At 37.0% G+C, this 16,973-nt stretch overlaps 1 protein-coding gene across 1 annotated transcript; it reads right to left on the bottom strand.

The window, feature by feature from the left end:
• Positions 1 to 6,859: 6,859 nt before the first annotated feature.
• LOC146609672 (relaxin-3 receptor 1-like) lies at positions 6,860 to 8,065 on the bottom strand. Its single transcript, XM_085346648.1, has one exon. It carries the CDS (start codon positions 8,063 to 8,065, stop codon positions 6,860 to 6,862), a length of 1,206 nt encoding a protein of 401 aa, XP_085202774.1.
• Between the last annotated feature and the right edge of the window lie 8,908 nt (positions 8,066 to 16,973).

Raw genomic sequence — 16,973 nt, 5'->3', positions numbered from 1 at the left:
CGAATCAAGGGTAGGCCTTCAGGCATGTTGAAGTTGTGGTTTAAAAAAAGAATTTGATTCTTATATTATTCTAACTCTTAATGCTGCAATCCAGAAACTGCAGCGCTGCGGCTGCGTTCGTGGGACGACAGCTGATTAAGTTCATTTTTGCTCCAGATGAAATACGACAAGAGATTCGTCTTAATAGCTCGCCTACTTTGTGTAACCAAACTAGCAGTGGTGCTTTCAACAAATGCTGGATTGCAGTTTTAAGCAGTCTTCTTTTGGAAATATACGTTTATTTATCTGGCCTGCATTGCAATACAGTATTTTGAAATGTTATACTGCACTTCTGTTTTCACTTTACAAGAAGCTGCAATCCATAATCTGCGAAAAATGTTTTTAAAGAATATATATATATATATATATATATATATAGTATACCCATGTATTATTGAAAACTTTCTCTGTATTAGCTGCAGTGGTACAGTGTGCTACCTCTGAAATCCTCCCCTCATCTCCCTTTGAAATTTAAGGTTGTTTTTCTGTTTCGTAACGTTACCTGAGAGGGTACTTTATTCCATTAAGCTAAAAATCCTCCTTTTATTTTAAAGCTACTGCTAACAAACTAGTTATAATTTTGCTTGTTTAATTGCTTAATTCTATTTTTGGATTTCCTGTATGAAACCGTTGCCATCGCAGGACCGTTTCTAAAGTCTGTCCTGTTTGCTATTGTATTTAAGTGCCATTAGCATTGCAGTCATACTAATGTTTTTTGAATCGTGGGATGAGATTGAGCGTGTTCCAGGTATTTGACTCTCAGGTGTTATGAGGAACACAGAGATTTGACGCACAGAATAGCGAACTACAAATTTCAACGCCGAAGCAACACAAAGTTCAAAGAGCGCATTAAATGAGGGGTTTGTGCTAACGCTAAAGCAACCGCTCTGCTTTTATCTGGGCTGGCTCTCTGCTCTCATCTCATTCTTACAAATAGTTTAATTTACACCTTCCCTTTTAGCGTTTGTTACATAAGAGGAAGAGGAGTTTATTTTCTTGGTCCAAATAAAAAAAATGTGACAAATGCCCCACTGTAACAAGACTTGATGAGGAATATTATATAAGATGCTACTGAAGAAGTGCTTTATCTTTACATAATCATGACATATTTTAGACGTCGTATGAACCTTTGTTGACCCAAGGGAGAATAACTGCCGCTTTGCTGCAGCTACACAAGATAATAAATGACAATAAATGAGATTATATATGTTGTATATTTTAAATAAGGGTACTTAACATCAACATATTTATGTTTCTAAAATGGATGTATAGCATTTTAGAATGAAGCAAAATATTTTTCTTGGCAGCTATTATTCTGCACAATTGACCTAATGTGTCACAAATATAGAGTCAGTGGGATTTCTGACTTGAATTAGGCCTAGTGGATGTAATACCTTAATTTACTTGACATTTCTTTTGAAATAAGCCATGCCCCATTGATAAGCCATACCCTCCAGTCCCCTGATGTTGTGTGGTGGATGTTTAATGTTGGTAGTTTTATTTATAATGGTAGTTATTGTAGGTATGATTGCGCTTGTAATTATTATTATTATTAGTGTAAGTATACTTGATTGATATGATTTGTTTTGTTTGAACAAAGGGAATGTATTCATTTTTCAGGTGATTTTTCTGAGTGATTTAAATAAATTATTAAATCCCTAATCAAGAATCTGTTATTTAAAGTACTTGAGTAAGTTACTTTTAAACTGAACTGTAACACGTTTGATCCCAACCATCTTAATGGGGAATCTTCTTAACACATGAAAGTTGCCCATGGAGTTCCACATGGTTCTATGCTGGGACCACTCCTTTTTACATTATGCATACATTCCTTAGGCAGTATTATCTGAAATGTTGCATATATTTTCTTTGCTAGCCAGATGATACCCAATTTTATTTATCTGTTAAGGCAGATAATGCAAATTGGTTAATTAAATTATGGTGTCTTGAAAATGTAAAGGCCTGGATGGCCACTAATTTCCTACTTCTAAATTTAGACAAAAACGAGGTTACGGTATTTGACCCTAAAAACTTCATAAACATGGTGGTTTATATACTACTGCTGCATGTCATTAAGCGGTATCTTCTCTGTGGATGTTTTATTCAGTCTCCCCGTGCTTTTTTTTTCTCTTCTCTTTTCCCTGAAACTGGTTCTACCAGAAGTTTCTTTCTGTTGATGAGTTTTTCTTTCCCACCGTCACCAAGTGTTTCTCCTGGGAGATTGTCTGATTTTTGGGGTTTTCTCTCCAAAACTGCAGTTTTTACTTTAGAAAATTTATTGAAGCAACTGTTGTTGTTGTTTGGTGCTACATAAAAAACCCCGAATTCACATCTGATATGTATACTGAAATTGACTGTGCGCTCAGTTTGGAGAATTGTAAGATTCAATATCTAAGAACCATAAAAGCACATTTGAAAAGACAGAAAAGTCACTGTGAGACTTTTATGGGGACAGCCTGGGGTACATTTTCTGAGCTTTTCAGTAAAGCAGTTGATTAAAAATCCACACGCACAGCCCCAGATCATTCTTAGTCTCCCACTCATTGTGGAGGAGGTGCCAGTCCTCTGTCTGAATCCATTTCTTGTCTTAAATAAGCAAAATTAAGATTCAGTAAATGAACTTGACAGCTGTACCAATCAATATTTCATAGTAAAAACAGTCGAAATGTCTAAGTGAAATGTGAAAGAGGTCATCCAGAAGGACAAACCCACAGAGAATATCAACCAATAGCTCTACTCTCTATTGAACAGCTTTACTGTTTTGGTTCACTCTCAGCAGCCGTGTTGCTTCTAAAAAGAGCCAAATATTTCACCAGGAGAGTCCAAACACAGAGTTACATGGAGAATTAATATAAACATAAGAAAAACGATATCAAACCCCTGATAATTTTGGATGCTGCTGAATGTGTGTGCTAAACATGTTTTTTGTGGCATCTTTAGAGGGCGATAAAATTCCAGATGGTTTCATCTTGTTTTGATGCCCTAAAGTAGTCAAGTAAGGAGCTAAATGAATAAACAAATGCTTCTCTTAAAGAAAAAGTGTTACAAATTAGGAAGCGCACTTATTCCGTTATTGGGAAAACTGGGTTCTCTTATACAACACAAAGACTGGTGGTGCCAGGCAATCAATGAAGTTCTAAAAAAATGAAAAATAGTATTGTACAAATGAATTTTTGTATGAATTAAACAAATATAACATATCAATTAGCTTTTCAGCTGAAGGAGGTACTAGGCAGACCCAGCTGCTGCTTTTTATTTTCAGTCTTTGTGCTAAGCCAACTGCCTGCAGCTGTGGTATGACACAGTATAAGATAATTACAATGAGAGTTCAGTGTTTTATTTGGTGCAATACCACAATAACAACATTTTAGTTTCGCATTCAGCAAAGTCATAAAATCTTCCAATGTTGACAAGCTTGGCCTCAAAGTCGATCTATATTTACTGATGCTACTCAAGCTGCTATAATACCTCCCAAATGTATACCTCTTAATGCTTTAAACTTTCAGATATACTGCCAGAAGCTTCGCCAGCTTCTTTGTCATTACAAAGGAATAAAGACCAAACTATTTTCAGTCAAAATGCACTACAACAGAACTTGTCCTCTGCAAACTCGCAGATTCCTTGTGTCACAACTAGGCTAATCATAATCCATCCCCTCAAGTAACAACCTGGCTTAGCATTTTCCCTTGTCATTTCAATGGCTGAGTGGGTAATGGGATGTCAGCTGCTCTCCATCAGAGATCTGCATGATGCCAAAGGACTGCAGATAACCAAATGTCTGGTACCCTGCAAGAAAATGAAGGTGAATCAGTTTCACAGCTTCTGCTGCTCTTTCGGTTTCCTCTCAGCAACTCCTTCACAAGTCCCGTTGGCTTGTAATATATTTATGCTAATTATTGCCACACTTATATGTCTGCAGAAGCCCACACCTTCATGGTGAATTGAGTCATGTTTTTCAATGTCAATAAAGCTCATTTAAATGTGAAAACACAGAGAGATCTCCTTTTTTTATGATGACTTCTCTATGCATCGTTAAAAACTGACAGAAATAATTCGTGCATAAGCTACTTATCGGGGTAAGTTGCTTTATAAAATACAATTAAAACCATGAGGATTTCTGAGGCCATTCTTGAGGATTAGCTAAATGCAGAAGGTAATGGACTCAATGTAGCATCTTAAGGGAATAGCTCGATATTTCAGTATTCTCCTGCTTTCTTGTCCTTACATTAAAATCACTCTCGTGTCTGTGTGTTAAACGTAAATCAGGAGAAAGTGGACAATTAGGAGGAGGAGAAATGCAGCTAGCCAGGCTCAGTCTGAAAGAAATAAAATCCACACCTCTAATGCCTCAGTCACATTAAAGTAAAAACAAAAAAAGGATGGTAACTTCCTCGCAACTGAGAGAAAAAATAAAGTGTTGGTTGCCTAGCGATTGCACATTTCACCTGGTGTCAGGCAACTTGTTTCCAAGGAATCGTGAAGTGAGGCCATGGTCCAACTCAGACTGACCAAAATCACTGTCAGACAGATTGACAAAGGTTTTCCAATAACTTCAATTCAGTTCAGTTTTATTTATATAGCACCAAATCCCAACAACAGTTGCCCCAAGGCATCTAAACAGGGTGCTCAACTCAGCTAGTTGCAGACTGGTGGTTTTCTGGTTATACTCCTATATAACAGCAAGGTTTCCCAGTGCCTATGCCATTTTGCTCTTAACTTGCCATCCTGTAACAACTAAGTCACTATTTGTGGAGGACATGTCTGTGCAGGTTCTCTGTCATCCAGGTCATAGTACTCTAAGGAGCTTGCGAAGACTTCTTTAACTTAAACAAGTCCAGTCACTTTCAATCCAAGCTCCCCCTTTGAGCTTGAAGGTCTGGCTCTGAGTGGCAGCAGTTAATGTGAATTTCTGTTAAAGGTAGATTTCGCTATGTAGACATCAACAGATGGCAACAGATTTCTGATTTTTGCAGATTTATCTCACTTAATCACCGCATTATCACAAACAGATTGCACGTAGATGCCAACTTGACCCCATTTGGCCCATTTAATTGCAAAGTGATATCAGACATGAATCGGTCTTACTACCCCCTTTATCAACATGTTGAACACCAAAGTTGCTTTAAAGAGCCAACTGTCTGCAACTGGTCATGCACCTAGTCCCCATCTTTGAAAGCAAGTACACTGCACATGGTTGCAAACATTGTTGTCATGCTGCATTGTTCAACTGCTGTCTTCCACAGAGTGACCGTAACACTATTACTGCATTATTCCTTACTTGTTTAATCAACACTTTTCTTCATTAGTAAAACAGGCCGTTACTTTTATTAAGCTAACCTGTTACATGTTAAAGAGACAAGACAGTAAATTAGCATATTTTCCTATCTTTGAAAAAAGTATTTTTTAAAAAATACTAAATTTATATTTTCACTGGATAACAGCCTCCTCTGAAATGTGAATGTTAGTATGCTGAGAGTTTGGGCCTCATCTGGTTTTAAAGATAAAACAATAGTGCCATCTAGTGGCGTACTCCAGTGTCAGACTGCTTTATGACCACTAATCACATATATTCATTTTTATCCTTCTTTCGAGAGAGTGAGGAAGTGAGACACAGAAATCAGCCATATTTGACAGGTGAACTGAAAAACAAAAGAGCAAATTTCTCCTGGGATATACACATTTCACCCAGAAACAAAGCACAGAATGTGCAAAAATGGCCAAGATGATTGGCCTACAAATTCCCCCACACTACAGTCAGTAGTGTGTCAGTTTTTGAGTATAGGATGTGCTGGAAAAACAAGCCTGCTCCCATCACCTTACAAGATCTGCCATGTGTGATTTCTTTGCATGTGTGGAATGGATGGGTTGTTACTGACATCTGGTGTGAATTTGATGTAAATCTCATATTTAGAAATATATTAGAAAACCTAGAAAACTGGTGATGTGCTCAATATTTTGTTTCCCCACCTCATCATTTGGACCACTTGAGTGAAGAGCAAACACACAATACAAACTCACGAGTTTAAGATTAAGATGGATTTTATTTTTTATTTGTATTCAAACAAATGACTCGCACAGTGTAAAACCAACACAATCACAATTTTGACTAACTGTTCCAAATACATCTACACATAAGATTTAAACTATTGTATAGTGTTTTAAGAAATAGTACAAGCAACTGGAAGATGCAAGTGAAAAGAAATTGGACAAGACACTAGAAAGAGCCATTCTTAGAGCAATTACCGTGTGATTGCTGAAAGCTGTTGCAGGTGGCGGTTTTACATGCTAAAAAAGGGCAAGAGTTGCTTGACATTTTAAGCGTGGAATCACGTCTCAACCCTATATGAGAGTGTAGTTGCATATACAGCTGAGCAGTTTTCATTTTAGTAGATTAAGCAATCAACCTGGCAAAGCAATGTAGGCAGTGGAAGGATCTCCTCCCTTTTTGCCTTAATTACATAGTGATAGTTACATGACAGGAAAGTGGGGAGACAGTACACAGGTTACAGGCTGCAAATGGTCTGGTGGCGGAAGCCGGGAAGGACCCAGCCCCCACACATGGGGCGTGCACTCTACCAGGACCTCTTTTAATTAGATTTATACTGAATTAGTGAATACATTTTTACAAAGTGTTACAGACTAAAGCACAAAGCTTCATGCAGACACAAAAGCTTCGGTGCAGCTTTAGTATCACAGCATATCTCAAATATGTATCTTGCACAATCTTAGATGGGAAACCTTTGTATTGCACACTGAAACCTCGGAAAGCATCCATCCTTGTTCCATCGTGTTTCATAAAGGTGTAAGTGTTTCTGTGACCTCACAGCGTGGAGGTTACAGTTGGCAGTGTTGACAGAGGGACGTATCTCCTCGTGTCAGTTTGGGACGTGTGGCTGAAAATGCTGTTGACTGGAATACCCAGCTGGCCTGCTTGCCCTGACCCCGCCTCAGAATTTATACCATAGGGCACCTTGGACGTAATGGCTAAACTTAATTTGAAAAGCACATTAAGGAGAGCCGCACGGTACTCTTTTCTAACCAGGCAGTAGATGATGGGGTTGAAGCAGCTGCTGGTGAAAGCCAGACAGTTGGCCAGAGGGAAAAAGTACGCTTGAGCCGAGTAGAACGAGGGGCTGATATCAACCACGTCAAAATGAATCAGGGCTCTCCAAACCGTGAGGATGTTGTATGGGAACCAGCAGGCCCAGAAGGAGAACACCACCACTGCCACCGACTTTGAAATATCAGTCTTTCGCCGAGGGTTGCCGCCTTTCAGTTTATGCCGACAGAGGAAGCGCATCAGAAGCAGGTAGGAGAGGATGATAATGGTGTAGGGCAGCAGAAATCCCAGCACAACTCGCAGGAGGTGGTTTACTTCGAGCCATGTTGTAACAGGGAAACGGAGCAGGCATATTGTGTCGTTGCCAAGGCCCACATTTTTCAGTTCTGCAAACACAGCTCGGGGTACGGCCAAAATGAGCGCTCCGGCCCAAATAAAAGCTGTGGCCAGCGGGAAAGTCCAGGATCTGCTGCAGAAGGAAGCGCCTGGTTTGAGAGCAGTTGCCACATAGCAGTAACGAGTCAAACTCATAGCTGTGAGGAAAAAGCAACTAGCAAACACATTCAGCCCAGTGAATAAGGACACGGCCTTACATGTGCCCAAGCCAAAGGGCCAGCTATAGTCCAGCGCAGTATCAACAGCCCAAAATGGTAACGCCAGCGAAAACATTAGCTGAGCCACAGCTAAGTTAAAAACAAAGAAATTGATATTGCCTGTGGTGATGGTGTGAGTAGAGTAGAGGAGGAACATTACTAACAAGTTCCCCAGTATTCCAGCTGTAGCCACAATAAAGTAGACCACAGAGATGACAATCCTTAGCCAGTGGGGAGGATTAGGAAACTCCAGCCAGTTGTAAATACTCATATTTTGAAAAATCAGCTCAGAGTTGTTACAGAATGTGCCTGAACCGCAACTGCTCATGATGCTTTTGTAGAGCTCAAGTCTGTGCAAGTCAATGTTTGACATTTTGTCAAAGTGAAGGTGAAGTTTGTCCTGAAGATGGCGAGATGTGTCCGCTTGTCCTCTTTTTAACTACAATAAATTAAAAATGTAAGTCTTGGCAGTCTGTTTATTAGATGACAATCATCGGTCCCTGCAAGGAAAGAGGAAGTTATTACTGCATAATAGGCGCCGGAGTTTATGAGCAAATAAGTAGATTAGCTCTGTCAGATAAACAAATTACACTAAAGTGTTAGCCACAGAGTTCAGAAAAGCCCCAGAATTAGTTTGTAATGGCGCAGTTATTCTTGTATGAAATAAAAGTTCTTTTTGACAACAGCCAAATAGATTCACATTGCTTATATTCCCGATAAGTGCTCGATTTATTAGTAAATCACTTATCAGTTATCTTGGAGATAACAGATGTGTTGCAAGTGTTGCTTGATGAAGAAATATTCCTTTTGAATTTTACAAGTTTTAAGCTGCAGCATGAGATGACCTCAATATGTGAATATACTGGGACCCTGAGACGGTCAAAGCCGGAAAAGCCCCTCGGATGAACAAGGATTTCTTTTTAAACAAAAATAAGTTCTTATTTTTTTAATAAAATTTCTTTTCAACTTTTCAAGCGCAGTAATTTTTTTCATTTCATTATGTAACAGATCAACAGATCTCCTGGAGACCTGTTATTTGTGAGCGAAAAGGAAAACATAAGAATCGAAATGTTTTTTTACATTAAAATACACTCCTGGATTTAATTTTTTGTTGTTGTTTAGTTTTAGAGTGAATTTCTTATAGCTTTAGAGGAATTAATTGTTCGAGTACATTAATTACATAGACATATATACGAGTACATTATCATCTAAAAACATTTTCACTTGAAAAATCATGGCATCGACCTGCAGAGGTAAACTGTCTCGCATGCACAGGGGTTTTTTCCAAGTTCAGAAACGTATGTTCTGTGTAGCTTGATTTCACACTAATCTACAGGCTGTAGCATGTGATCTGTGTTGGCAAACATTACAGAGCATCGCTATCAGTGTTATACGGGGTAAAATAAATATTTTCACATTTGCATCTAAACATTTTAAAAACGTAAGTTTTTTTTTTTTTTTAAGTTTTCTTGATAACCAGAACATTTTTCACCACAGGGGACTTTAAAAACAAAAACATCTGCCATCTTTTAAACGGTCCCATTTACAAGCTGCGGGGCGAACACAACGTGTTTCTATGCTTTTTAAAACATTATCCTTTTTTTGTAATGTGTGTATTGCTACACGACATCTCTTCATTCTCCTCTTTCCATTTTTTGTCTGCCAACACCTGATTTCCAATCTTTCTATGTGTTTCATTCGATCTAATATGTTATATCAGGGTAGATAATCATATTGGTAAATAGTGTGAAGAATTAATGAAAGTGTTCGCTATATATATATATATATACAAAAAATTATTTTACTTACATTATAATCAACTTGGATTTGCTTTTTGTCGATTAAAATATGATCATTGAACTGTGAGTTTTAGTTGCTACAGTTTCTGTCGCCCTCTTGGCTAAATCTGTCTTTAAAAATAAACTTTTAATGTCAGTGAGACTTTTGATGGATACATAAATAATATCTAACAGCCACTTTGCCCAGAAAAAGCTTTCACTTTTTGATAGGAATGGTCCTTCTTGCTCAAAATGACACGACATCATTCATAAGAGATTTGTTTGAAAGATTTTCGTTCAATCAAGCGTTTAAATTCATTAAGTTTTGGGGGGAAATGCCGGGAAATACTTTTTGGCACAACACTGGAAGGTTGTCAAGTCGAAAACGAGGAAAAGTTAGTTACCTTACCGATAACTAACGTTTAACAGTGTGACTGTAGCTTCGGTCTTTCTCCATGAGCGTTGGTTTTACATGTGAACATAGCCGAAGCCACAGCACAGCCGTCCTTTAACGTGTGTGAACGGGGATTTGTAATCAGCTGGCTGATGTGAGTAAGCAGGAGAGAAGCAGACAGATGTAACGCGTTTCCCTGTTCTTGTGAGGACTTTACTTTTAAAGAAAAGTTAGAAACACTGGCACAGTGCCAAGCTTACATTTATATCCCACCTTGCAACTGAAAAGGGTATAATAAAACACAAAGACTGTGTCTTTGATTACGGTAATAATCCAGTTCAGCTTGTTATAAAGTTTTTTTACCCACGACTTCATAAATAGAAATAAAATTTACATAATTATATCTTACCCGACTATCAAAAGGTGGCAGGTCTTCAGCAGGTTTTTGTAGCCTCTGTTGCATCGTGTCAGACAACAGCAAGAATGTCCATGCAACCCACTCTGAGTGCATGCAGCTCCACCCCATTCTGTCTTTCAGTTTGCATATTCAGAATCAGCTAAAAAGTTCGAAACACTAAGAAACGTCCCTTCCACGGGAAGTCACACTGCAGAAGCTGCACATATACCTAAATGGACATAAATGACCCTGATTCTAGGTGGAGCAAGGAATATTCTTTAAGATGATAGGATAAACCACTGAGTCTTCACCAACTTGCATATGCATATATATATATATATATATATGCATATATATATATATGCATATATATATATGCATATATATATATATGCATATATATATATGCATATATATATATATATATATATATATATGCATATATATATATATATATATATATATGCATATATATATATATATATATATATATGCATATATATATATATATATATATATATGCATATATATATATATATATATATATATGCATATATATATATATATATATATATATGCATATATATATATATATATATATATATGCATATATATATATATATATATATATATGCATATATATATATGCATATATATATATATATATATATATATATGCATATATATATATATATATATATATATATATGCATATATATATATATATATATATATATATATATATATATATATATATATATATATATATATATATATATATATATATATGCATATATATATATATATATATATATATATATATGCATATATATATATATATATATATATATATATGCATATATATATATATATATATATATATATATGCATATATATATATATATATATATATATATATATATATATATATATATATATATATATATATATATATATATATATATATGCATATGCAAGTGTATCATAGTAGATACACTTTAGTATTTATAGTACTTACTTATTGAGTAATTGTTCTTTGACTGGTTTCAAAAGACATTGTGTTAGGTGGGGCTGTGTGCAGGCAGGAATAGGACCCAAGGTGCAGACTCCGGAGACAGACGTGAACTCAAAAAAGGCTTTAATTCTGAACGCAACATGACATAACTTGAAAAAACTCAAAATAAACTTACACCGGTGGACAGACAAAACACACAGCAAAATAAACGGTAGATCGCGACACTGACACAGAGAAACACAGGGCTTAAATACACAGAGGGAGCAATCAGGGAATGAGTAACAGGAGGGAAACACAGCTGGGACAAATCAGAACTGACGAGACCAAAGAAGCGTAACCTGAACACACTGAGAAAAGACAGAGACCTTCAAAGTAAAACAGGAAACACATAACACAGACTGAACAAAGACACAGCCTCACATGTAGGCACTACAGAGGGAACAGACGTGGGACCAGGGCAGACACAAACACTGAGTGGACACGGGGATATAGGAACTAAGGATACACATAGACGCGAACTAGACAAGGGGATGCAGGTGATAGGGGAGACAGAGCAACTAAAGAAGACAGAGACATAAACCATGAGACAGAACTCAAAGAAACCAAAAAACTAGAAAATATGAATAATATCATACACTCAAAAACCCTGGGTCAACGACCCAGGCATCCTAACACATTGATTGTAAAGTAAAGAAGCAAGAACTGAGACATGCTTATAAACTTGAATTATTTTTTTCTTACACTGTCTTTTAATTTGTAAATTGATTTATTAATTTTACTACAAAAACTTCTGAATAACAGATTTTATAAAACATAAAATCCACATTTAGATTTCTTGAGAAAAAAAGTAATAACATTTCAATTATTCAGTTCTTGCTTTACTACATTTTAGCATTTAGACATTTCTTACTTGCTATTCTTTTCTAAAGCAACAGTATATAGACCATACGGTAGTTCTTGATTTAGCTCCAAAAGGCTACAGTTTTCCTGTAAATTTCTTCCACAGAATCCTATAACTTTGAATGATTAATCTTCCTCTAAGGATCTTTGCCAGGCGGCTACAGGTAACAATGTGTTTGACATATTGATTATGAGCACAAGATTATGAACACAAAAGTACAACAGCATTAATTTGTATTCTTGTTTTTTCTTCTATTTATATCCGAGTCATTGCTTGGAGATTAGATTGAGCAGCCGAGATGACTCTTTGTTACAAATTGTTGATAGTGGAAGGGACATCAGCAGTGACCTACGAAATGAGATTAGGTGGGAAAAAGCGGAAGAGTGGGGAAATTGATTTATGCTGCTCTGTCTAAGCTGAGGCATCGCCATAAACTGGCTGAACAAAACAAGCAGCTCTCAGTGTTCCTGTTTTTACTGCCAGCAACAGGTTTTCAGGAACTGCATGCTAGTTCCAGCCTGTGTACTTTCCTCAGTGACCGGTCTTTATCTTAATAGTGCGACAAAAGAAGAGGATTCTGAGCTGTGTGAGAACTTTGCAAACAATATTTTGAAAAAACTGAAATAGCAGATTAGTTATTGTCCAGGGCTTGTCTATAATAATCTCCAAAGCTGTGCAGTTATTATGTTCTGTGTTCTTATTAAACTGCATTAAACACAAATGTTGAAAACATTGGGTTATGGTTTTGTGAAAGATTATATGCTGTGCTATCATTTGAGCTTTAGCTGTTAGATGGTCTTTGTTAACATTTACCAGAGCCAGGCTAAAAGTTTCATCCTGTTTGCAGACATTGCACCAAGCTAAGCTTAAGCAATCCCCTGAAATTTCCGGATAATTTCCTGCAGATCTTGTATCATCGGAAGAATGTGAGTATTTCCAAATCTGAAAATATTTATCTAACTGAGTGTTTCAGGCGGGCCTCCAAAGCAGTAACTAAACATGGTAATAAATCACTCTTCCCAGTGTCAAACAAACAAAACAGATACCCAGATGTGATAAATACACTTAAATGTAGTTCAATGGGATTTACTTATTAATTCCCACAGTTGCCACAGTGGTGCCATAAATCTAGGACTATTTAAGTGTATGGATCCCACCTACACCAAAATGGTGTGTCCATCTCTGAGCGTGCCAGCTGAGTTGCCTCAGGGAGCACAAAGGTCTGTGGGCAGAATGAGACATGGCTTTGTCGCCACCCTGTGTAAAAATGAGAAAACAGCAGATAACTTGAGTCTAAATGTAAATGAGAGCGTGATTGAGTGAGTCCCCTAGTGTCAAATGCCTGAGCCAGCAACATGCAGCCTGACCACATTTACTTTGAGGCTTCAATAGCCTGCAGATTTTGCAGATTATTACTTTTACTTGAGGTTGTTTTTCTATTTCTTTAGTATTTAATGAGATATAGTAATCCTATTGATGGCAATAAATGCAAAGTATACCAAGAAAAAAAAATCAAATTAAAAACGAAACTTGAGGTATTGTAGTGACCATAAAAAGTTGTTTTAGTGATCAGATAGTAGGATAAAAAAAAAGGAATAAAAAGCACCATGTAAGGTAAGTGCAGTTTATTAACATTCAAATTCAGTGATACTAAATCAATACGTTTGAAAATGAAAGCAATGGGCAGCTTGGAGATTCTTACATAATTAAAATGAAATGCACACGGTATTCACTAAATTGTTGCTGTTCTACTGGGACCAGTGCATGTGGCTAAAACCTACAAAACAGCCCCAAAATAACTGCTTGTAAACAGTGGTGGTCCTATTTGGCGTCCTGGGCGAACACTCCCCTTTCCACGGGTTGTGTGTGAGACTTTAAATCATCAAACTTCTTATATATATTGTTTGTTTACTTGCACTGCTGTAACTGGAGCCTCGTCGTCTTGTCTCTATATACTGGACTGTATGTAGCGGAGATGACAATAAAGTTTACTTTGACTTCAGCAGCAAGCAGGCGCACCGAGGGCTCTCGCGCTCACTTTTCGTGTATAGAATTTCGAAAAAACATCGGTGCAAATTATAAGTCTGTATCACAATGTCTGGTGTTTTCGTGTTTGTTAGTTTGTTTTTATTTTGGTTGGTTATAAGATGCTGCTCCAGCCGGTCTGAGAATCCACCGCCGCTCCGCCCTCTCCTCCCTGTGCCGCAAGCAGCAGGCGCACCTCGCAAACGGAGGGCGCCCTTACTCCCAGCAAATGGGCGGCAGAAAACCGATTGGTGCCTATACCATTCCCAATATGCGCTGGCAGGACATCGAGGCAGCATGGGTCCGAGCAATTTTTTTATTTTTATTTTTTGCCGATGCACGTGATTCCGCCCCCCACCACGATGCCGCCCCGGGCAACCGCCCGTGTCGCCCGTATCAAACACCGCTACTGCTTGTAAAGTTATGTTTCTGTTAAAACTGTTTGAAAAAGAGAAATCGATTCACCTTTATAGTAATGTTTGCAGTTGTATGTTGTGGTGACTATAACTCAGATAGTCTAGCCTATCACTGGGGAGCCTAGACTATGAGAAATGCCTCTGATAGTGTGAACAAAGTCGTGGAAAGACACATTATAGCATAAAAAACAAACTGAATATTTTACACCTTCCCATAGCTTAAGTTTTCATTTTTCATGTCTGTCTATGAGCCATCCATTAATAATCAATGCCTACACAGCAAATCCATCATGTCCAAATTAACACTGTCGGATTTGATTTCAACACTATTAAAGTGTCTATATGGGTCCACACCAGAGAGTGTTAATTTAACTCTTTTTGGAGAGTTGGTACGTTAACTCTGATTTAGTGTTAAACACCAAATCTGTCTGGAGTTGATAATTTAACACTTAAGAGTTTATATATTAACTCTCAAAGAGTATTTTAGTTTAACTACATAAGAGTTATCTTCTAATTCATTCTAAAAAGCGGGAATTTTACTGTTCTGAACTTCTAGAAATTTCTTTTGGAAATAAACATTTACTAAAAAGATGCAATGGTTTTTGAAAAACATTTATTCTGAACTGTGCACCACAATTTCAAAACATTTTCTGAAAGATGTAACAGTATACATGTTCTCACTTTCATTAGAATTTTGTTTATCAAAAGGTCTGACATGGTAAATGCAAATAACAGCATTCTCATCACTTATTTCTTCAATACAATATGCATGTCCTTCATTCATCACTTTGTGGAACTTCAACGCACTTCTGCTCTCCCCCATATTCCATCTTCACAAGCATATCCTGTGCGGAGATCGAATAAAAATTAGTTGACACTAATTAATGGCACAAATAATCCAGTAAACAATTGCAGCACAGTTAAAAAAAAAAAAAGTAATCCTCTTTGAGCCATTACTTGTGTAAAGTATTTTCCCAAAAGACAAGGACACAGGCAACAGGTAATACTGAACTAAATGTAAAACCTCAACCTTTTTCATTTTTACCTAAACCGTGTGCACAAAACTCTGGAGGGATCTATGCTAACGTAGAATCCAGTCAGGACGTCAGCTACTGCTGTTTGCTCGGTTTTTTTTTTTATTTTTATGGGCGATCGTTTTCAGGCTTCAAGTAGCACCATTATACCAACATTTCACATTCTAGACATTGTTTTAGGTGTTATTGACCAAAAGTTTGACTGAAAATTCACATGCAAGCTTTTTTTCAAGGCTGTGGTATTTGCCCGCAAACAATACCTTTCAGCTAGCTAAAACAGAATATTATGCTATCACCGAGCAACATGGCTAATGCCTTTCACACAGCTTTGTCTCAACTCCAAAGAGCCACAGAAGTAAAAGCTAATAACAATTGAAACAATCTTTGAAAAAGTGACTTACCAAGCATGGCAAACAACTCAAATATGTAGCAAATGTTCTGAAACGGCTTCACTTCAGCTTCGATTGGAGCCGTGCTGGGGGCGGAGTCTGTGAATTTACTCTGTTGGTGTCATAGCCCCTGTAGGAGTTCAGAGTTAAGAGGTCAAGAGTTAATGTTTCCATTGTAACACCTCCAGATTTGACAGAGAAACACTCATTTTTAACACTCGATTTTAACTACTATCATTTTACACCTCAGAGTTACATTAAAAGAATGTGACTCTGCTTAGAGTAAAATTAACTCTACTTTTGCAAGGAGACTATTAACACCAAAACATTTAACACTTTTGAATTTGCTGTGTATGTTAACATATATAGATGTACATATACTGCATAGTAGATTTACACAATATGAAATAAGTAGCAGTAGTAGTACTTTAAGCAACTTGATGACTGGAAATAAAAGCAGTCTTTTTGCACCCCCAAGTGGCCAAATGAAATAAGGTTGGGATGAAAACATCAAGGAGTTACTGAAATATGTCCTCACTTTCAGTATGACAGATATGCTGCAGAATATGGCCTCTGAAAATATGCTTCACTGCCATAGATCCCAATACTGCTGGAACTGGCATGACAGAGAGTTTGTTTCTTACATCATCTATTTAAAGGATTTCAAAAGGTAACTCATTTGTGAAAATCTCTGACATTTGGCCCACATGTTCTAAACAAGCTGCTGTGCTGTACAGTCAAGGCATGGTAAAAATTTAGCAGACTTTCACTAAACAGTATGTCTAAATAAACACATTACTGTTCAGCTTATGGATTTGTCACATTCTTCTAGCAGAATAAAGAAGAAAAACATGCAATAATAAAGTTTTTGCCCCCAAAGTAGCACCTGCATCAACTGTCTGCCTCTATTAATTAGTACTCTTAATTTTACA

Source organism: Diplotaxodon limnothrissa, linkage group LG22 (genome assembly GCF_057381915.1).
Source record: "Diplotaxodon limnothrissa isolate DT_005_m linkage group LG22, D_limnothrissa_male_GT1.1, whole genome shotgun sequence".
NCBI lineage: Eukaryota > Metazoa > Chordata > Actinopteri > Cichliformes > Cichlidae > Diplotaxodon > Diplotaxodon limnothrissa.
The sequence above is the reverse complement of the archived record's forward strand: the minus strand, read 5'-3'. Positions and strand labels throughout refer to the sequence as shown.

What these genes read in the sequence shown, in the direction of transcription:
- LOC146609672 (XM_085346648.1), bottom strand. Translation starts at nt 8,065, where the DNA reads ATGTCAAACATTGACTTGCACAGACTTGAGCTCTACAAAAGCATCATG.